Raw genomic sequence first — 22,752 nt, forward strand, 5'->3', positions numbered from 1 at the left:
CAAATGAGTTGTCTAGGGTCATCCAGCAAACCAAGTGAAAAGTGGAGACTGGTACCCTCCTTTCTGACTCCTAATGTGTGGTTTGTATTCACTAAGCCATGCCTCAGAAATAAAAAAGAAAGAAAGAAAGAAAAAAGCCCCAACCTAGATGGCTTCCCTGGAGAATTCTGCCAAACATTCAGAAAAGAGTTGACACCAATCCTATTCAAACTATATCAGAACATAGAAAAGGAAGGAATACTCCCTAATTCATTATATGAGGCAGCATGATACCAAAGCCAGGCAAAGACATCATGATAATAGAAAATTACTGACCTATATCCCTCATGAATATAGATGCAGAAATTCTCAACAAAATTCTAGCTAACAAAATTCAACACAGTATCAAAAAGTAACAATAAAACATCATGAACAAATAGGATTCATACAAGGGGGTGCAAAGATGGTTCAACATTAGAAAATCAATCAACATAATTCACCACATAAATAAAACAAAAGAATCACATGATCATCTCAATAGATGCAGAAAAGGCATTTGATAAAATCCAAAACCTTTTCCTGATAAAAACCCTCAGCAAATAGGAATAGAAGAGAAATTTCTCAGCTTAATTAAGGGCATATATGCAAAACCCACAGCCAACATTATTCTCAATGGAGAAAGATTGAGAGTATTCCTCTTGAGAACAAGAGCAAGACAAGGATGTCTTTTATTGCCACTCTTATTCAATTTTGTACTGGAAGTTCCAGCTACAGCGCTAAGGCAAGAAAGGAAAATAAAGGGTATCCGCATTGGAAAGAAAGAAAACTATCCTTATTCACATATGACATGATCCTATACATAGAAAATTCCAGAGACTCCACATAAAGTTACCAGAAGAAAGGATTCAGCAAAGTGGCAGAGTACAAGATCAACACACAAAAATCAGTTGGGTTCCTCTGTACTAACAAGGAGGACTCTGAATAGGAAATCAATACCAATCACAATAGCCCCCCAAAAGATAAAATACCTAGGAACAAACCTAACCAGGGACTTAAAAGACTTATAAAAGGAAAACCATAAAACACTACTACAAGAAACGAAAAGAGATCTACATAAATGAAAAACTTTCCAAGCTCATGGATTGGAAGACTTAACATTGTGAAAATGTCAGTACTACCAAAAGCTATCTATAGATATAATGCAGTCCAGATCCAAATCCCAAAAACATTCTTTAATGAAATGGAAAAATCAATCTCCCAACTTAATGTGGAAATGAAGGAGGCCTCAAATAGCTAAAGCAATTTTGAAGAAGAAGAAGAAAATAGGAAGCCTCTCACTTCCCAATTTCAAAACTTATTATATAGCCATGGTAATCAAAACAGCCTGGTACTGGTTCAAAACAGACACATAGACCAATGGAATAGAATTGAGAACCCAGCAGTAAGTCTATCCATCTATGGGCAGTTTATCTTTGACGCAGTGTCAAAGTCCATTCAATGGGGTGGAAACTGTCTCTTTAACAAATAGCGCTGGGAAGCCTGGATATCCACATGCAGAAAAATGAGTTAGGATCCATAACTTATACCACACACAAAAACTAACTCAAAATGGATCAAAGACCTAAATGTTAAAGCTAAAACTATGAAATTCCTGGAAGAAAACATAGGGTCAAAACTAAGGGACCTAATTTTTGATGTAAATAGTCTATCAAACAAAAATAAAAATTCAAGAACAATAGAAGATAAATTAGATAACTGGGGCCTCCTAAAAATTAAATACTTATGCTCATCAAAAGACTTTACCAAGAGAGCATAAAGAGAATCTACAGACTGGGAAAAAAATCTTTGGCAATGGCATGTCTGATATGAGTCTAATCTCTAAAATATACGGAAAATTTCAACAACCCAACAACAAAAAAGACAAACAATCCAATCACAAAATGAGCAAAGAACATGAACTGACTTCATCGAAGAGGACATTCAGGTGACCAACAAATACATGAAAAGATGCTCGTGGTCATTAGCAATTAGGGAGATGCAAATCAAAACTACAATGAGATACCATCTCACTCCTGCAAAAATGGCAATGATCAAAAAAAAAGGAAAACAACAAATGCTGGCAAGGGTGTGGGAGGATTGGACCCTCAATATATTTTTATTTATTTATTTTCATTGTGCTTTAGGTGAAAGTTTACAGCTCAAGTTAATTTCTGATTCAAAAATGTATATACATATTGTTTTGTGTAGTTGCAATCCCCACAATGTGACAGCACACTCACCCCTTTCCACCCCAGGTTCCTTGTGTCCATTTGACCAGTTTCTGTCCCTTCCTGCCTTCTCATCTTGCTTTTGGACAGGAGCTGCCCATTTGGTCTCATATATCTGATTGAACTAAGAAGAACATTCCTCACATGTATTATTTGTTATTTTATAGTCCTGTCTAATCTTTGTCTAGAAACCCTGGTGGTGTCATGGTTAAGAGTTCGGCTGCTAACCAATAGGTTTGCAGTTTGTATCCGTCAGGTGCTCCTTGCAAACCCTATGGGGCAGTTCTACTCTGCCTTATAGGGTCGCTATGAGTTGAAATTGACTCGATGGCAAGGGGTTTGGTTTTTAATCTTTGTCTGAAGAGTGGGCTTCAGGAATGGTTTCAGTTCTGGGTTAACAGAGCATCTAGGGCCCATAGTTTCGGGGTTCCTCCAGTCTCTGTCAGTCCATTAAGTCTGGTCTTTTTATGTGAATTTGAGTTCTGTTCTACATTTTTCTCCTGCTTTGTCTGGGACTCTCTGTTGTGTCCCTGTCAGAGTAGTCATTGGTGGTAGCCTGGTACCATCTAGTTCTTCTAGTCTCAGGCTGGTGGAGGCTCTAGTTCATTTGGTCCTTTAGTCCTTTGGGCTAGTATTTTCCTTGGGTCTTTGGTTTTCTTCATTCTCTTTTGCTTTGAGTGGGGTGGTACCAATTGATGTATCTTAGACAGCTGCTCGCAAGCTTTTATAACCCCAGATGCCACTCACCAAAGTTGGGACTCTTATGTACTGCAGGTGGGAGTGTAAAATGGTACAACCATTATGGAAAACAGAATGGTGCTTCCTCAAAAAGCTAGAAATACCTTATGATTCAGCAATCCCACTCCTAGGTATATGTCCTAGAGATATAGGAGCAGTGACACAAATAGACATATGAACACCTATGTTCATTGTAGCATTATTCACAGTAGCAAAAAGATGGAAACAACTGAAGTACCTATCAACAGATGAAAGGATAACACAACTATAAAGAATAATGAGGAATCCGAAAAACATAACACAGATGAATCTGGAGGACATTATCCTTAGTGAAATAAGTCAATCACAAAAGGACAAATATTGTATGGTCTTACTTTTATAAAAAATCAAGAATAGGTATACACAAAGAAAGCAACATTCTTCGATGGTTAGCAGGAATGGAGGTGGGGAATCACTTTCTAGACAGTAAAAATGACTCTTGTTATTTTGGGCGATGGGAAAGGCAATACCCAATATGGGTGAAGTCTATACAATTTGTCCAAAATAAATGAAGACACTAACAAGTATGCAGGAATAAGAGACAATTTCAGTAAATACGATTCTCAGCAATAACAATAACAACCAAAAAAATATGTATGCAGTTATACAGGTAGACATGTGAGTATATAGGTGTGCATGTACAGGTGTGCATCTGTAGGCATATGTACATACATGTTTATGTGCACTGCATGTATATTCATGTTTATAGTAATCTGCATTGGGGCCACAGTTACAAATACTTCCTAGACATAACCAAACATCTCGTGGGATTGGTTTACTGGGTTTGAAGGTTTGGGACCATAGGCTCATGGGATAACTCGGTCAATTGGCATAACATAGTTCATAGATAAAGTTCTACATCCTAGTTTGGTGAGTAGCATCTGGGATCTTAAAAGCTTGTGAGTGGCTATCTAAGATACACCTTTTGTTCTCTACTTATCTGGAGCAAAAGAGAATGAAGGAAACCAAGGACTCAAAGAAGAAATTAGTCCACAGCTTCATCTAGCCTGAGACCAGAAGAACTAAATGGTGCCCGGCTACCACTACTAACCATTCTGACCAGGGAAAAAATAGAAGGTCCCTGTTAAAATGGGAGAGAAATGTAGAACAAAACTCAAATTTTTAAAAAAGGCCAGACTTACTGGACCAATAGAGACTAGAAGGAACCCTGAGACTATCGCCCTAAGATACCCATTGAACTAGGAACTGAAGCCACTCCCGATGGTCACCTTTCATCCAAGTAATATAGATTGGCTTATAAAACAAACAGTATCATCTGCGAATATTTTACCCTCTTATATAATCAACTATATGAGATCAAACGGTCAACACTTACCCTAAAGCAGAGAGGAGAAGCTAAGGAGGGACGGAGAAGCTAGACTAACGTAAATAAGACAAAAAGAATGGAAATAATGAGAACGTTGACACGCTGTGAAAAATGTAATCAATGTCCTGGAACAAGCTGTATAAAATTTGTTAAATGAGAACCTAATTTGCTATGTAAGATTTCACCTAAAAGACAATAAAATATTAAAAAAATAATAATGTAGAACTCTTGCCTAGGAACAATACTGCATAAAAAATTATTAAGGTGTTAAAATGACTATATTGTCGGAATGGCTGAAATTTGACTTACGTATCATGTTTTGGCAGTTTTAGGACTAAAAAGAATTATAGTAAAAAAAAAAAAATTGCCAGATGTTCTTTGGTAATATTAACAAAGGCATACCAGCTCTCTGGCAGATGACTGAAGATTTGCTGAAAGTAAAATTACGCAAACGTGACCGCGCTGAGGACTCCTTGCAGAGAGCAAAGCAGCTTTTAAAATCAATGTGATTTTATGACTAAAACATTGACAATCTTGTTTTGTGGACTTCTACAGCTAAAATGCTAAACTGACTGACTGAATTATTTTCTTGAATATATAGCAAATAGGCCTGCAGCTCCTAGGCTTTGTTTTTCTTCATGCTGTAAAATGCATGCTTAGTGTGGGAGGAATGACTAGACAAATATGGGAAAGTCTAGTGTAGTAACAGACCCCTGGTGGTATAGTGGTTAAGAGCTATGGCTGCTAACCAAAATGTTGGCAGTTTGAATCTACCAGCCACTCCTTGCAAACCCTAAGGAGCAGCTCTATTCTGCCCTACAGGGTCTCTATCAGTAGGGATCGACTTGACAGCAACTTTTTTTTTTTTTTTTCCTTTTAGTGTAGTAATAGCATCTGATCTGAATACAGACAGGTCATGATTAATGATCCAGTCAGCAAGGGGAGTCATGTGATCTAGCCGATGGGTGCAAGGAGCACAGGCACCACCAGCGACACCTTTAAGCTTAGTCTCACCTGAATCTTACCTTGGCAGAGTTTGTTAGTATGGTCTCCACCATATTAGAAGATTAGTTGTAAAAAGAAGGGTTTAAAAAAAAAGGTAGTTCTGGTCCAGAATTTTCTGTCTCCAGAGAAGGGAGGAGCAAAGTATCACCAACCAGAGATGATGCCATAGAGGGCAAAAGAATAATTGTACAAATTGGCTCATTTAACTGAAACTTTCTTCTTACCAGAGGAGGACCAAAGGCCATTAGCGATTGAAGGGACAAATATGGCCCTTATTCCAGGAATAATATTACTAGGTTATCAGTTGATTTATCACTGCCTAGATGAAGACCTTAAAAATAGGCTGGAGATCATAACCCTGTGTTGACTGAGCAGGCCTGTTGTACTTAAACATAATAGAGGTGTCAAGGGGCCATAATTGTATTTAAACATGATAAAGGTGTCAACGGAAACCCTGGTGGCGTAGTGGTTAAGTGCTATGGCTGCCAACCAAAGGGTCAGCAGTTCGAATCCGCCAGGCACTCCTTGGAAACTCTATGGGGCAGTTCTACTCTGTCCTATAGGGTTGCTATGAGTCAGAATTGACTCGACGGCACTGGGTTTGAGAGATGTCAACGGCCATAATTGATGAAATAAGCAAGAGAATGTGATGAAGAAGGCATGAAAAACTAGTTCAAGTACTGAGCTCCGTAAGAAGCTGGCCAAACAAGTGAAAAAGGAATGTGTCTCCTGGAAATCTTTGGATTATTTCCATTTTGAAAAAAAAAAAAAAAGAGTTCTTCCAAATATTATACCTACTTGAATAGATCCACTAGAATGATGACAGTGTCTTCAGCCACTTGCCGGTCACCCTTGAGGGAGTAGATGAAGTCTGGCCTACCACACATGACAATCACTGGAGAAGAGAGGTCAAAACAAAGAAAAATGTACAATGCATTACACACAAACAGGGAGTGAGTCAGCTGCCTGAATTTGGATCCAAGCATATCTACGCAACATTTTTCAAAAAAAGATTAAAACTAACTCCTCAATTCTCCTTTTTTTTTCTTGCATTTGCAGTCATAGAGTCAGAATATAACTGTGTAGGACTTTAAAAGAGTCATCTAGTCCATCTCTTTAATTTCATAAAGAGGCTGAAGCCTAGATGCCAAAGGGTCAAAGAGCTAGTAGATGACAGAAATAGCTCTGATCTTCAAGATTGCAACTCCTGCCTCAGTGCTTATTCCATTACACCAGGCTTGAGTGTTTACAATAACTATTTTCACAGATCAGTGAAATGCATATTACTATTTGTAAAAGTGGTTGAAAAGGATATGGTAAAAGTTAATGTGAGAAGAGATAATTAAATCGTTCTAAGAAGTTTCCTTGGGCCTTGTCTGTAGCTTCTGAATTCAGAACTTAGTCTTTGTGATTTCAATGTCAGAGTCCAATCTGACTCTGTAAGTTCTGTCACTACTTGCAGCCAGCCACTTCCCAAATGCATGGCTTTACAGGTAAGAGTAGTTGGCCGACACTTCGTTGGATCTTTTTATGGGACATGCTGCTCAACTGGCTTGCAAACTCTTTAGGGACATGAATAATTTTATACTTCTGTTTTTTTCCATATCTTGGTCAATGTTTTGCAAGTGGTAGGTTCTTAATACAACAAATGCTTGGTAATGACAATAGATGATGATTTGAGTGATATGAGGAAATCCTGCCAAGCAAGCATCTTCCCTTGCAGGAAATTCCCACAACTGATTCCTTTGTTCCTGAAGCATTCTTGTTTGTAAAGAGATTCCTGTGGGCAGTGCAAAATATTATCTAACATCTTAGTGAGGATGATTGTATTCCATTGGCCTTCCACATTTGGCCTCTAGCTGGGAGATCACTGGGCAAGTGACTTAGGGAGATATTAAAGGAAAGTGAGAGGGCAGTAAGACAATCTTTGCTTACCTTGTAATTTTGCCGAGGACAGCTATAAGTAAATATATCCTCTTGGTCACCAGGGGGACCAGAGTTAGAATGTGTAAGAATTAGTCACAAATCAAATAGTATGTTGGATTGAGGTGAACTTAAAACAATTTACTAATGGTGAGTCATGGTACCATTTAGGTTTAATGAAGCTGACTTTTACCACCATTGTTACTTCATTGCTCAACACCATTTTTCTGTTTTCTCTTAGAAGGTAAAGTTTTAATCAACCAAAGAAACAATATGATGGAGCTGCATGCAACTACAGATCCCCCAAAACCTACAAAATTATGGAGGTAATGATGAGAGCTCTGAGGTGATAGCTTTGTCAAAATGACTCATAAGGAGGCGGTAGTCATGAGGAAGAAATTGGCAAAAAAAAATTATCTTCATCTTGTGTTAAGATTGTGTGTCAACTTAGCTGGGCCATGATTCTCAGTGGTTTGGTAGTCACATGATATTGTAAACACTTCCATGCTGAGATTTGATATAATGTGATCACACCCATGATATGATGTGCTGTGAGTAGCCAGTCAGTTGAAAGGGAGTTTCCTTAGGCGTGTGGCCTGCATTGAATACAAGTGGACATTCTGGCAAGGCTCTTGGGCTTTTACTTGCTTTGGATCCTGCAGCTGACTCCTGTTCGCCTGACCCCTGTTACTTGGGACTTGAGCTAGCAGCTTACCTGTGGTCTTGGCTGCTGATCTGAGGATTTGTTGATCTTCACAGCCTGTGAGCAACAGCTGCTCTCTGACCTACCAATCTTGGGTTCACCAGCCCCTGTGGGTACGTGAATCAGGAGAAGCCTGACCCATGGACTTGGGATGTTCCAGTCTCTACAACCGCTTGAACCATTTCCTTGATATAAATCTCTCTCTATATATATTTAGTTAAGTGCTATGGCTGCTAACCAAAAGGTCAGCAGTTCGAATCCACCAGGCACTCCTTGGAAACTCTATGGGGCAGTTCTACTCTGTCCTATAGGGTCGCTATGAGTCAGAATCGACTCGGCAGCAGTGGGTTGTTTTATATACATTTATATGCTTTACTGGTTTTGCTTCTCTAGGGAACCCAGACTGAGACGTCTTCTTACCATTACTTTTCCTGTTTGGGTCCATTAAGATATTCTGAAACTGGTCATCTCGTCTTAACATATCTTTGAAGACAAGTTTCTCATGAAAATAGGAAACTCCAGCCTCCAGTGCATTGAGGTACCTGAAACGGGGAAAAGAGAATCTCTAAGAAACAAGCTTAGTTTCTTTCCAGCCTTCCATGCCCTTCACTCATCATTTACAGATCTCTCCTGGCACTTGTTTCTCTAAAATTCATTTCCATTATTAACACAATAGACAGTACACACAATAGATAGCTAACACAATATATATACAAGTAGTAGTAATTTGGTGGCTCCCTTATTATGGCTTCCTGCTATTTGCAGAAGGAAGGTTCTACTCTATTCTATAAACAGTCCCATTATCACTGGAAAGTTGAAATCTTTGAATCAATAGTACAAAATTCAGAACTGATAGGACTGATATCTCCTCTGTGTGAAATGGACTTTTGTGTGTTCTAAGTTCACGCCAAAGTCTCTAGGTGAGACCTTAGGATTGATTCTTGTAGTTCCCTAGATTTTAATTGCAGGTGATACCCCATCTCAGCCTTCTGCATACTTAGGTGGAGGGAGGCTGCAGAACTAAGTAGGATCCGGGAGGTACAGTTGGTAATCCAACCGAAAGATTTCCTCTGCTACCTTTGCTGGAGCTGAGTGAATGTTGCAATGGTGCTTGTTGATTCTGTTTTCTCCCCTACTCCCACCTTGTTTCTCTGAACAGCTGTGAAAGAAATTATTTCTAACTGATGCAGGTATAGGCAGCATACACATTCTCCGGTATCATGTCATGCGCAGTAATGTGAAAACATTAACTTCTGGTTTTCATTTTCCTTTCTGTAAAATGGAGATTGTACTACTTGTCTTATTTCCTTTAGAGAGTTTATTATGGGAAGTCAATAAAACTTACGTGAAAGTATTTTGAGAACTAGAAAAAGTGTTGTAAGTACAATATATTCTGGTTATCATACTAATGATATTATGCTTCCTTTGGCCAAGCTGCTTTTATTTGCATGTGGAAGAGTGGGTTTATGTCCATTCTCATGGCAGTTACAGAAGGAAGGTGCATCTAATAATAAGCAGGAACCTTCCATGGGTCTATGACTTCTCTCTATGTGAAGTGCCAGCACAGTATTAATACCCCTGCTTACCAGAAACAGTCTTCAGACTCTGTAGTGTTCTTGAAAACATATGCTGTGTTCCAGGAAAAACTTTTGAATGGCAAATTATTGACCTTCCAAAAGTCAACCAAAAAGTACATCAACTTCCTAGCTGGAGACATCAGCCTGGTTAAGGTTTCTTTGTAGTCACACGACAATCCAAAACTTCCTGCTGAAATCATCGGATAGTTCAATTCTGTGTCAAGGCTATGTCAAGAGGTGAGAAAGGAACCAACATCAAAATTAACTTTAGTAGCACAAATAAGATCTCTCTTTAACCTTTTTCAACATGTGCGTATAAATGGTAAAAATGAAATAGGGCTATTCAAGCAGATTTCTCAGTTGTAGAGGAGTCCTCCCACACAGATAAATTTAAAAACAACATTGATAAAGCATTTTCTATGTCTCAAGGACACTTTAGGCATTTTCATGAATACCTGGCTTGGTTAATTGATTTATACTAAAATGGCTTGTCATTTGGGTTATCACGATATATAGGCTAGAACATATGGGCTTTGAAGTATAGACCTAAGAAAACAGAAGGTGAGCCACTCTAGCTACCATAATTATTACAAAGTCAGAAGATGTCTTCTGTACATTTCCCTCCATGTATTGCATTATTTTTGATTCTTCCATGGGCTGCCTTTGAGACAGACAACAGCTGAGGCTTTAAGATCACTGCTTCCCTTGCTCAGTACATGGACCTTCTTGCAGTTCTTTAAACACATCAAATTTGATTCTAAGTCTTGACAAATGCCAATAATGATGTTTCCTGTGTCTTTGCCTGGCTGACTCTTACTCATTCATCAGATCCTAGATTAAATATCTCTTTATCCGTCAGATCAACCTTCTCTGATACCTAAGACCACATAGTTATTTGGGTATCTGTTTAATATCTGTCTCCTCCACTAGACTGAAAGCTCCATGAAGGCAGGGACCATGTCAGGCTTGTGCACCTCAGTACCTCCAACGCTTTATACACTGCCTCGCTCATATGTAGGTGCTCAATGTGTATTTTTTTTAAATATAATTTTTATTGTGCTTTAAGCGAAAGTTTACAAATCAAGTCAGTCTCTCACACAAAAACCCATATACACCTTGCTGTTGTTGTTGTTAGGTGCCGTCGAGTCGGCTCCGACTCATAGCAACCCTATGCACAACAGAATGAAACACTGCCTGGTCCTGTACCATCCTTACAATTGTTGTTATGCTTGAGCTCTTTGTTGCAGCCACTGTGTCAACCCACCTTGTTGAGGGTCTTCCTCTTTTCCGCTGACCCTGTACTCTGCCAAGCATTATGTCCTTCTCCAGGGACTGATCCCTCCTGACAACATGTCCAAAGTATGTAAGATGCAGCCTCGCCATCCTTGCCTCTAAGGAGCATTCTGGTCGCGCTTCTTCCAAGACAGATTTGTTCACTCCTTTGGCAGTCCATGGTATAGTCAATATTCTTCACCAACACCACAATTCAAAGGCGCCAACTCTTTTTCGGTCTTCCTTATTCATTGTCCAGCTTTCACATGCATATGATGTGACTGAAAATACCATGGCTTGGGTCAGGCACACCTTAGTCTTCAGGGTGACATCTTTGCTCTTCAACACTTTAAAGAGGTCCTTTGCAACAGATTTGCCCAATGCAATGCATCTTTTGATTTCTTGACTGCTGCTTCCATGGGTGTTGATTGTGGACCCAAGTAAAACGAAATCCTTGACAACTTCAATCTTTTCTCCTTTTATCATGATGTTGCTCATTGGTCCAGTTGTGAGGATTTTTGTATTTTTTATGTTGAGGTGTAATCCATACTGAAGGCTGTGGTCTTTGATCTTCATCAATAAGTGCTTCAAGTCCTCTTCACTTTCAGCAAGCAAGGTTGTGTCATCTGCATAATGCAGGTTGTTAATGAGTCTTCCTCCAATCCTGATGCCCCGTTCTTCTTCATATAGTCCGGCTTCTCATATTACTTGTTCAGCATACAGATTAAATAGGTATGGTGAAAGAATACAACCCTGACGCACACCTTTCCTGACTTTAAACCAATCAGTAGCCCCTTGTTCTGTCCAAACAACTGCCTCTTGATCTATGTAAAGATTCCTCATGAGCACAATTAAGTGTTCTGGAATTCCCATTCTTTGCAGTGTTGTCCATAGTTTGTTATGATCCACACAGTCGAATGCCTTTGCATAGTCAATAAAACACAGGTAAGCATCCTTCTGGTATTCTCTGCTTTCGTCCAGGATCCATCTGACATCAGCAATGATATCCCTGGTTCCACATCCTCTTCTGAAACCAGCCTGAATTTCTGGCAGTTCCCTGTTGATATACTGCTCCAGCCATTTTTGAATGATCTTCAGCAAAATTTTGCTTATGTGTGATATTAATGATATTGTTCTATAATTTCCACATTCGGTTGGATCACCTTTCTTGGGAATAGGTATAAATATGGATCTCTTCCAGTCAGTTGGCCAGGAAGCTGTCTTCCATATTTCTTGGCATAGATAAGTGAGCACCTCCAGCGCTGCATCTGTTTGTCGAAATGTCTCAATTGATATTCCATCAATTCCTGGAGCCTTGTTTTTCACCAATGCCTTAAGAGCAGCTTGGGCTTCTTCCTTCATTACCATTGGTTCCTGATCATATGCCACCTTTCGAAATGGTTGAACATGGATTAATTCTTTTTGGTATAATGACACTGTGTATTCCTTCCATCTTCTTTTGATGCTTCCTGCATTGTTTAATATTTTTCCCATAGAATCCTTCACTATTGCAACTCGAGGCTTGAGTTTTTTCTTCAGTCCTTTCAGCTTGAGAAACGCCAAGCATATTCTTCCCTTTTGGTTTTCCATCTCCAGCTCTTTGCACATGTCATTATAATACTTTACTTTGTCTTCTCGAGAGGCCCTTTGAAATCTTCTGTTCAGTTCTTTTACTTCATGAATTCTTCCTTTTGCTTTAGCTGCTCGATGCTCAAAAGCAAGTTTCAGAGTCTCCTCTGACATCTATCTTGGTCTTTTCTTTCTTTGCTGTCTTTTCAGTGACCTCTTGCTTTCTTCATGGATGATGTCCTTGATGTCATTCCACAACTTGTCTGGTCTTCGGTCACTAGTGTTCAATGCATCAGATCTATTCTTCAGATGGTCTCTAAATTCATGAGAGCCAAAATATGACCTTGAGTATACACCTTGCTACACACTCCCAATTACTCTCCCCCTAATGAGACAGCCTGCTCTCTCCCTCCACTCTCTCTTTTCGTGTTCATTTCGCCAGCTTCTAACCTCCTCCACCCTCTCATCTCCCCTCCAGGCAGGAGGTGCCAACATAGTCTCAAGTGTCCACCTGATCCAAGAAGCTCACTCCTCACCAGCATCCTTCTCCAACCCATTGTCCAGTCCAATCCATGTGTGAAGAGTTGGCTTCGGGAATGGTTCCTGTCCTGGGCCAACAGAAGGTCTGGAGGCCATGACCACAGGGGTCCTTCTAGTCTCAGTCAGACCATTAAGTCTGGTCTTATGAGAATTTGGGGACTGCATCCCACTGCTCTCCTACTCCCTTAGGGGTTCTCTGTTGTGTTCCCTGTCAGGGCAGTCATCGGTTGTAGCTGGGCACCATCTGGTTCTTCTGGTCTCAGGATGATGTAGTCTCTGGTTCATGTGTCCCTTTCGGTCTCTTGGGCTCGTAATCGCCTTGTGTCCTTGGTGTTCTTCATTCTCCTTTGATCCAGGTGGGTTGGGACCAACTGATGCATCTTAGATGGCTGCTTGCTAGCATTTAAGACCCCAGATGCCACTCTTCAAAGTGGGATGAAGAATGTTTTCTTAATAGATTTTATTATGCCAATTGACTTAGATGTCCCCTGAAACCATGGTCCCCAGACCCCTGCCCCTGCTATGCTGGCCTTCGAAGCATTCAGTTTATTCAGGAAACTTCTTTGCTTTTGGTTTAGTCCAATTGTACTGACCTCCCCTGAATTGTGTGCTGTTTTTCCCTTCACCTAAAGTAGTTCTTATCTACTATCTAATTAGTGGATGTCCCTCTCCCACCCTCTCTCCCTCCCCTCTCTTGTAACCACAAAAGAATTTTTCCTTCTCAGTTTAAACTATTTCTCAAGTTCTTATAATAGTGGTCTTATACAATATTTGTCCTTTTGCAACTGACTAATTTCACTCAGCGTAATGCCTTCCAGGTTCCTCCATGTTATGAAATGTTTCACGGGTTCCTCACTGTTCTTTATCGATGCGTAGTATTCCATGATGTGAATATACCATAATTTCTTTATCCATTCATCCATTGATGGGCACCTTGGTTACTTCCATGTTTTTGCTATTGTAAACAGTTCTGCAATAAACATGGGTGTGCATAAATCTGTTTGTGTAAAGGCTCTTATTTCTCTAGGATATATTCCAAGGAGTGGGATTGCTAGATCGTATGGTAGTTCTGTTTCTAGCTTTTCAAGGAAGCGCCAAATCGATTTCCAAAGTGGTTGTACCATTTGACATTCCCACCAGCAGTGTAGAAGTGTTCCAATCTCTCCACATCCTCTGCAACATTTATTATTTTGTGTTTTTTGGATTAATGCCAGCCTTGTTGGAGTGACATGAAATCTCATTGTAGTTTTGATCTGCATTTCTCTAATCGCTAATGATCATGAACATTTCCTCATATATCTGTTAGCTACCTGAATATCTTCTTTAGTGAAGTGTCTATTCATATCTTTTGCCCATTTTTTAATTGGGTTATTTGTCTTTTTGCAGTTGAGTTTTTGCAGTATCATGTAGATTTTAGAGATCAGGCGCTGATCAGAAATGTTATAGCTAAAAACTTTTTCCCAGTCTGTAGGTAATCTTTTTACTCTTTTGCTGAAGTCTTTGGATGAGCATAGGTGTTTGATTTTTAGGAGCTCCGAGTTATCTAGTTTTTCTTCTACATTCTTTATAATGTTTTATATAATGTTTATGCCATGTATTAGGGCTCCTAACGTTGTCTCTATTTTTTCTTCCATGATCTGTATCATTTTAGATTTTATATTTAGGTCTTTGATCCATTTTGCGCTCCTTTTTGTTCATGGAGTGAGGTATGGGTCTTGTTTCATTTTTTTGCAGGTGGATATCCAGTTATGCAAGCACCATTTGTTAAAAAGACTGTCTTTTCCTCATTTAACTGTTTTGGGGCCTTTGTCAAGTATCAACTGGTCATATGTGGATGGATTTATGTCTGGATTTTCAATTTTGTTCCATTGGTCCATGTATCTGTTGTTGTACCAGTACCAGGCTGTTTTGACTACTGTGGTGGTATAATAGGTTCTAAAATCAGGTAAGGTAAGGCCTCCCACTTTGGTCTTCTTTTTCAGTAATGCCTTATTTATCCGGGGCCTCTTTCCCTTCCATATGAAGTTGTTGATTTGTTTTTCCATCTCCTTAAAGAATGTCGTTGGGATTTGGATTGGAATTGCATTAAATGTATAGATCACTTTGGGTAGAATAGAGATTTTTATAATGTTAAGTCTTCCTATCCACGAGCAAGGTATGTTCTTCCACTTATGTCTCTTTTGTTTTTTTCAAAAGTGTACTGTAGTTTTCTTTGTAGGTGTCTTTTACATCTCTGGTAAGATTTATTCCTAAGTATTTTATCTTCTTGGGGGCTACTGTAAATGGCATTGATTTGGTGATTTCCTCTTCGATGTTCTTTTTGTTGGTGTAGAGGAATTCAACTGATTATTGTACGTTTCTCTTGTATCCTGATATTCTGCTCAACTCTTCTATTAGTTTCAGTAGTTTTCTGGAGGATTCCTTAGGGTTTTCTGTGTATAAGATCATGTCATCTGCAAATAGAGATACTTTTACTTCTTCCTTGCCAATCTGGATGCCCTTTATTTCTTTATCTAGCCAAATTGCTCTGGCTAGGACTTCCAGCACAATGTTGAATAAGAGTGGTGATAAAGGGCATCCTTGTCTGGTTCCCGATCTCAGTGGGAATGTTTTCAGGCTCTCTCCATTTAGGGTGATGTTGGCTGTTGGCTTTGTTTAAATGCCCTTTATTATGTTGAGAAATTTTCCTTCTATTCCTATTTTGCTGAGAGTTTTTATCATGAGTGTTGAACTTTGTCAAATGCCTTTTCTGCATCAATTGATAAAATCATGTGATTCTTGTCTTTTGTTTTATTTATGTGGTGGATTACATTAATTGTTTTTCTAACATTGAACCATCCCTGCATACCTGGTATGAATCCCACTTGGTCATGGTGAATTATTTTTTTTATATGTTGTTGAGTTCTATTGGCTAGAATTTTGTTGAGGATTTTTGCATCTACGTTCATGAGGGATATAGGTTTATAATTTTCTTTTCTTGTGTGTCTTTACCTGGTTTTGGTATCAGGGTTATGCTGGCTTCATAGAATGAGTTTGGTAGTATCCCGGCCTTTTCTATGCTCTGAAATACCTTTAGTAGTAGTGATGTTAACTCTTCTCTGAAAGTTTGGTAGAACTCTGCAGTGAAGCAGTCCAGACCAGGGCTTTTTTTTGTTAGGAGTTTTTTGGATTACCTTTTCAATCTCTTCTTTTGTTATGGGTTTATTTAGCTGTTCTGCCTCTGTTTTTGTTAGTTTAGGTAGGTAGTGTGTTTCTAGGAATTCATCCATTTCTTCTAGGTTTTCAAATTTGTTTGAGTATAGTTTTTCAAAGTAATCTGATATGATTCTTTTAATTTCAGTTGAGTCTCTTGTAATATCGCCCATCTCATTTCTTATTTGGGTTATTTGCTTCCACTCCTGTTTTTCTTTTGTCAGTTTGGCCAGTGGTTTATCAATTTTGTTGATTTTTTCAAAAAACCAGCTTTTGGTCTTGCTAATTCTTTCAGTTGTTTTTCTATTTTCTATTTCATTTAGTTCAGCTCTAATTTTTATTATTTGTTTTCTTCTGGTGCCTATGGGTTTCTTTTGTTGCTCTCTTTCTATTTGTTCAAGTTGTAGGGATAAGTCTTTGATTTTGGCCCTTCCTTCTTTTTGGATGTGTGCGTTTATTGATGTAAATTGGCCTCTGAGCACCGCTTTTGCTGTGTCCCAAAGGTTCTGATAGGAAGTGTTTTCATTCTCATTGGATTCTCTGAATTTCTTTATTCCATCCTTAATGTCTTCTATAATCCAGTCTTTTTTGAGCAGGGTATTGTTCAGTTTCCAAGTGTTTGATTTCTTTTCCCTGCTTTTTCTGTTATCGATTTCCACTTTTATGGCCTTGTGGTCAGAGAAGATGCTTTGTAATATTTCGATGTTTTGGATTCTGCTAAGGTTTGCTTTATGCCCTAATATGTGGTCTAGTCTAGAGAATGTTCCATGTGGAGTAGAAAAGAAAGTATACTTGTCTGCTGTTGGGTGGAGTGTTCTGTATATGTCTATGAGGTCAAGTTGGTTGATTGTGGCATTTAGATCTTCCATGTCTTTATCGAGCTTCTTTCTGGATGTTCTGTCCGTCACCAAAAGTGGTGCGTTGAAGTCTTATTGTGGAGCTGTCTGTCTCACTTTTCAATGCTGACAGAGTTTGTTTTATGTATCTTGCAGCCCTGTCATTGGGTACATAAATATTTAATATGGTTATATCTTCTTGCTGTATTGTTCCTTTAATCATTATATACTGTCCTTCCTTATCCTTTCTGATGGATTTAACTTTAAAGTCTATTTTGTCAGAAATGAATATTGCCACTCCTGCTCTTTTTTGATTGTTGTTTGCTTGATACATTTTTTCCATCCTTTGAGTTTTAGTTTGTTTGTGTCTCTAAGTCTAAGGTTTGCCTCTTGTAGGCAGCATATAGACGGATCTTGTTTTTTAACCCATTCTGCCACTCTCTGTCTCTTTATTGGTGCATTGAGTCCATTTACATTCAGGGTAATTATTGATAGGTATGAATTTAGTGCTGTCATTTTGATGTCTTTTTTTCTGTCTGTGTTGACAGTTTCATTTTCCCACTTGATTTTATGTGCTGAGTAGATTTTCTTTACATATTGTCCTTTCCTCATATTTGTTGTTGTTGATTTTGTTTCTGCTGAGTCTGTATTTTTCCCTTGTGTTTTATTTTGTTGAGTAGAACAGTTTGTCTCCTTTGTGGTTACCTTATTATTTACCCCTGTGTTTCTAAATTTAAAACTAACTTTTATTTCTTTGTCTCGCCGTATCTTCCTCTCCATATGGAAGGTACATGATTACATTTCTTAGTCCCTCTTTATTATTTTAATGTTTTCTTCTTTTATATAATAACATCACTGTTGCCCTGTTTTGGGCTTTTTTTTTTTTTTTTTTTTGTATATAATCTTGCTTTGTTTTTTTTTGATTTCCCTGTCTGGGTTGACTTCTGGTTGCTCTGCCCAGTGTTCTAGTCTTGGGTCGATACCTGATATTATTGATTTTCCAACCAAAGAACTTCCTTTAATATTTCTTGTAGTTTTGGTTTGGTTTTTACGAATTCCCTCAACTTGTGTTTATCTGGAAATGTCTTAATTTCACCTTCATATTTAAGAGACAGTTTTGATGGATACATGATTCTTGGCAGGCAATTTTTTTCCTTCAATTTTTTAAATATATCATCCCATTGCCTTCTTGCCTGCATGGTTTCTGCCGAGTAGTCCGAGCTTATTCTTACTGGCTCTCCTTTGTAGGTGACTTTTCATTTATCCCTCACTGCTCTTATAATTCTCTCTTTATCTTTGGTTTTTTGGTAAACTTGATTATTCAATGTGTATTTGATAAATGAAGGAAAACAACATCCCCTTCTGCTTCGGTGCTCTGCTGAAAGATTTTACTAGGTGTCCTGTTTGCATTTCAAACTCAGCAAGTTCACAGTCAAACTTATCTTCTATTTTTAAAAGCTGATTCCTATCCTGATTTTTCCATGGCTTTTAGAGTTTTGGAATCTCAAAACCTTCTCTGACAAAGGGTGATCTTTTATTCAGGGGAAGACTGAGTGGGTGAAATGAGAGGGATTTGACTGGAGATGGTGTGATCTGGCAGAAAAAAAGTTTTGAGAATTACACTGAGTAAAATGAATGGAAGGGACGAGGGTGGGTTGCTTTCCCAAAGCCAGAGGTTATCTTCATCCCAGAATATATTGAAAGCTTCTGCTAAGATGATAAGGGCACTGTGCAAATTACTTTGTTATTTACATAACACTTAAATAACCTTAGGTACCTATCACTTTCCCTACATTTTTAGACTGAGAGATAGAACAGAGTCCTGTTAGCACCTTATTGTGCTGCACTAGCCTTTGTGTTTCCCTACATTCAGCCCATATCTACTGTTACTGTTGGTTGCCATTGAGTCAAATCCAACTTACAGTGACCTCATGTGTGTCAAAATAGAACTGTGTTCCATAGGGTTCTCGATGGCTGATTTTTCAGAAGCAGATCACCAGGTGTTTCTTCTGAGGTGCCTCTGGGTGGACTCAAACTACCAACCTTACAGTGAGCAGCTGAGCACATTAGCCATTCAGGGACTTTGTTCTTGTATTTAACTTCTCAAATTATCCAAGTGCACTGTCTTCCCTATTTCCTGCCAAGTCTCTGACTAATTTTGTGCACTGTGCTGCCTCTGAAGTTCAGATGTTAGTGACTGAACATGAACTACTGTTATTTACCCCACACTCAGCACAGACAGAATCACATAGGCAAAAGAACAGCAGTTATAGAGACATGGCAAAATACTAGGAACTCAGCACCCTGATTTTGTTACCTTGACTAGAATGATGTTTGATAAATCATTTAAGTGGCTGTGTAATTTCTTGACTTCAATTCACAGCAGTCTTAAAACAACAATAAAACTACTTACTACATTTGGAAGGTAGAATATGTGCACGAGGGCCCCATGAGGACGCAGCCCATCTGTTTGTCTTTCTGTGACAGAAAAAAAAAAGTTAATCAATGGGCCAGGAACAAAGTGACAAGGGGAAGGCACTCAGAAGGTTACAAATTGGGAGTCCCAAGATGTTAGAATGCAGAGCAGAAAGAAGCAAGATATGGTGTCTTGAAACGGGAAGCTGACTAGGGAATGAGGTGTGAGACAGGAGGTACTGTGGGTGGAGGAGAACAGGGCTCCACTGGAGGTGATTGATTGAGGTGAGCCGGGATTCTTTATCAAGTGAAGAACATACTGTGGGTAGAAGAGGGATTGGCAGACTGTAACAGTAGTAGCATCTGTAGGCCAGATTGTGGGGAGACTAGATTTGGAGGTGCTTTCAAAAAAAAAAAAAGAAAAGAAAAAAAGAGAGGAGCAAGATTAGGATTTTGAGAGAGCTCCAAAAACAAAAATATCAAACCCGTTGCTGCCTAGTCAATTCCTACTCATAGTGACCCTATAGGACAGAGTAGAACTGCCCCACAGGGTTTCCAAGGAGTGCCTGGTGGATTTGAACTGCCGACCTTTTGGTTAGGAGCCATAGCTCCTAACCACTACACCACCGGGGTTTCCAAGAGAGCTCCAAAGCACAGCTAAAGTGAAGAAAATGCAATACAATAGATTGGGTGATTATTGATCTTGTTCTTTCACTCTTTCACACAGGGAAGCCCAAATAGACCATCCCGTTCCTGGTTTTGGAGAACAGGTTATACCTTCCTTTGTAGAGGTAGAGAGAGAAGCACATGCTCCTAGAGTCTGAAAGTGGAGTTTATTAAACTACCCTTGCCCACTCCTACCCTCCCAAGATTGAGAATCACTGCTTTAATTGGCTATTTTTCCTAACGAGAGTGCATCCCATCTGGTTGGTGTGAAGTGATTGATTACAATTTTAAAGCTGTGGCTCCAGTCCCAATGTTCTGCTTCTCTGAGAGTATTTTCTTAGGTTTCTGTAGTTAAAAAAAAAAATTTGCCATCAAGTTGATTCCAACTCATGATGATCCCACATGTGTCAGACTGGAACTGACACACAGAGTAGGGATTTCAATGGCTGATTTTTTGGAAGTAATCACAAGGCCTTTTTTCCAAGATGCCTCTGGGTGGATTCAAACTGCCAACCTTTCAGTTAGCAGCTGAGAGCTTAATGATTTGCACCACCCATGGATTTCTTTTTTTTTTTTTTTTATGGATTTCTTCTGTAGTAAAGGGGGTGTCTTACACAGCTACTTGTCTCTAGACAGGTTATAACACTCTTTAGCTCTGTAAAGCTCTGCTTGCTGTTAGGGATTGGGAGGAGAAACTAGGCAAGAATACTTCTCTTCTGACTCCACTGGTCCTATCCCATCCGGAGCAAGGGAGAATGAAGAAAATCAAAGACACAAGGGAAAGATTAGTCCAAAGGTCTAATGGACCACAACTACCACAGCCTCTGGCAGACTGAATTCAGCACAACTATATGGTGCCCAGCTACCACCATTAACTGCTGTGACAGGGATCAGAACAGAGAGTCCCTGACATAACAGGAGAAAAATATAGAACAAAATTCCAATGCAAAAAATAAAGAAAAAAAAAAAACAAAAAAAACCAGACTTACTGATCTGACAGAAGCTAGAGAAACCCCAAGGTTATGGCCCCTGGAAACCCTTCTAACTCAGTACTGAAGTCATTCCTGAGGTTCACCCTTCAGACAAAGATTAGACAGGCCCATAAAACAAAATGAGACTAAGTGGGCACACTAGGGCAGGGGTAAGGATGAGAAGGTAGGAGAGGACAGGAAAACTGGTAATGGGGAAGCCAAGGTTGAGAAGTGGAGAGGGTTGAAATGTTGTGGAATTGGCAACAAATATCACAAAACAATATGTGTATTAATTGTTTAATGAGAAACTAATTTGCTCTGAAACCTTCACCTAAAGCACAATAAAAGAAAGAAAAGACAAAAGAATATTTCTCTTCCCAAAATGTAAAACAAAATTCTAACTCACAAAAAAAGACCAGACTTACTGGCCTGACAGAGACTGGCAAAACCGTGAGAGCATGGCCCCCGGACACATTTTTAGCTCAGTAATGAAGTTACTCCCGAGGTTTACCCTTCAACAAAAGATTAGACAGGCCCATAAAACAAAGCAAGACTAAAGGGGCACACCTGCCCAGGGGCAAGGACGAGAAGCCAGGAGGGAACAGAAAAGCTGGCAATAGGGAACCCAAGGTCAAGAAGGGAGAGTGTTGACATGTTGTGGGGTTGGTAACCAATGTCACAAAACAATATGTGTACTAATTGTATAATGAGAAGCTAGTATGTTCTATATATCTTCATCTGAAGTACAATAATAAAAAAAAGAACCATTGCAGCTGAAAAATAAAGAAAAACAAAACAAAAGATTAGATAGGCCTATAAAATGAAAATGACACACATGAGGAATATGCTGCTTAGTTCAATCAAGTATACCAGACCAAATGACAAACACCTGCCCCAAAACAAAGACCAGAAGGCAGAAAGGATAGGAAAACTGAATAAATGGACATGGGGAGTCTGGGATGTAAAGGGAAAGGGAGAGAGTGCTAACACAATGCAGGGCCTGCAACCAATATTGAAAAATAATTTGTGTACAAATTTTTGAATGAGAAACTAATTTGAATGGTAAACTTTCACCTAAAGCACAATAAAGTTAAAAAAAGAAGAAACAAAAAAGAGTATTTCTCTTCCCATTTCCACCTTGTGACATTACAGTTACACTTTACAGTTAGGTTTCAGATTCAACCCTTGAGCAATTAATAAATCCATGATCAGATACATGGTGGTGACTTGAAACAGAGATCTCTGGGGTGGGGCCTTGAAATATGTTTTTTAACATGGCACCTCAGGTGTTTCTTGAGGCACACAAGGCCAGCCTTTACATACAAAAATGTTTTAAAAACAAACAAACCCAAACCATTGCCATTGAGTCCATTCCAACTCATAGCAACCCTGCAGGACAGAGTAGAACTGTCCCATAGAGCTTCCAAGGAGCACCTGGTGGATTCAAACTGTCAACCTTTTGGTTAGAAGCCATAGCTCTTAAACACTACAGCAGCAAGGTTTCTGTTTTAAAAACAATTGAAACAAAAATAATTCCCCTCCATACCATTGAAAGAGTACAGACAATGCATAGCTAAGGTTCTTCCCACTTTCATGGCTTCTGAGAGGGCCCTCGTCACTTTGAAAATATTAGGGGGATGAAACCCTCAAATCATTCAGCTGCATGACTGGAGATGAGGCAAGACACACCTAATGGAAATATGCTCACATTTCACACCAGGATGATCCTCTGT

At 39.1% G+C, this 22,752-nt stretch overlaps 1 protein-coding gene across 1 annotated transcript in view; it reads right to left on the reverse strand.

Moving 5' to 3' along the window:
• The window catches only part of GUCY2C (guanylate cyclase 2C), a 93,341-nt gene that overhangs the window by 57,373 nt on the left and 13,216 nt on the right, over positions 1-22,752 (reverse strand). Inside the window, exons 3-6 of the mRNA XM_049881505.1 lie at positions 19,381-19,445; positions 9,568-9,783; positions 8,402-8,523; positions 6,154-6,250 (exon numbers count right to left, since the gene is read on the reverse strand). Coding sequence (XP_049737462.1) covers positions 6,154-6,250; positions 8,402-8,523; positions 9,568-9,783; positions 19,381-19,445 — 500 coding nt within the window. The remainder of the gene's footprint in view (positions 1-6,153; positions 6,251-8,401; positions 8,524-9,567; positions 9,784-19,380; positions 19,446-22,752) is intronic.

This window comes from Elephas maximus, chromosome 4 (genome assembly GCF_024166365.1).
Source record: "Elephas maximus indicus isolate mEleMax1 chromosome 4, mEleMax1 primary haplotype, whole genome shotgun sequence".
NCBI lineage: Eukaryota > Metazoa > Chordata > Mammalia > Proboscidea > Elephantidae > Elephas > Elephas maximus.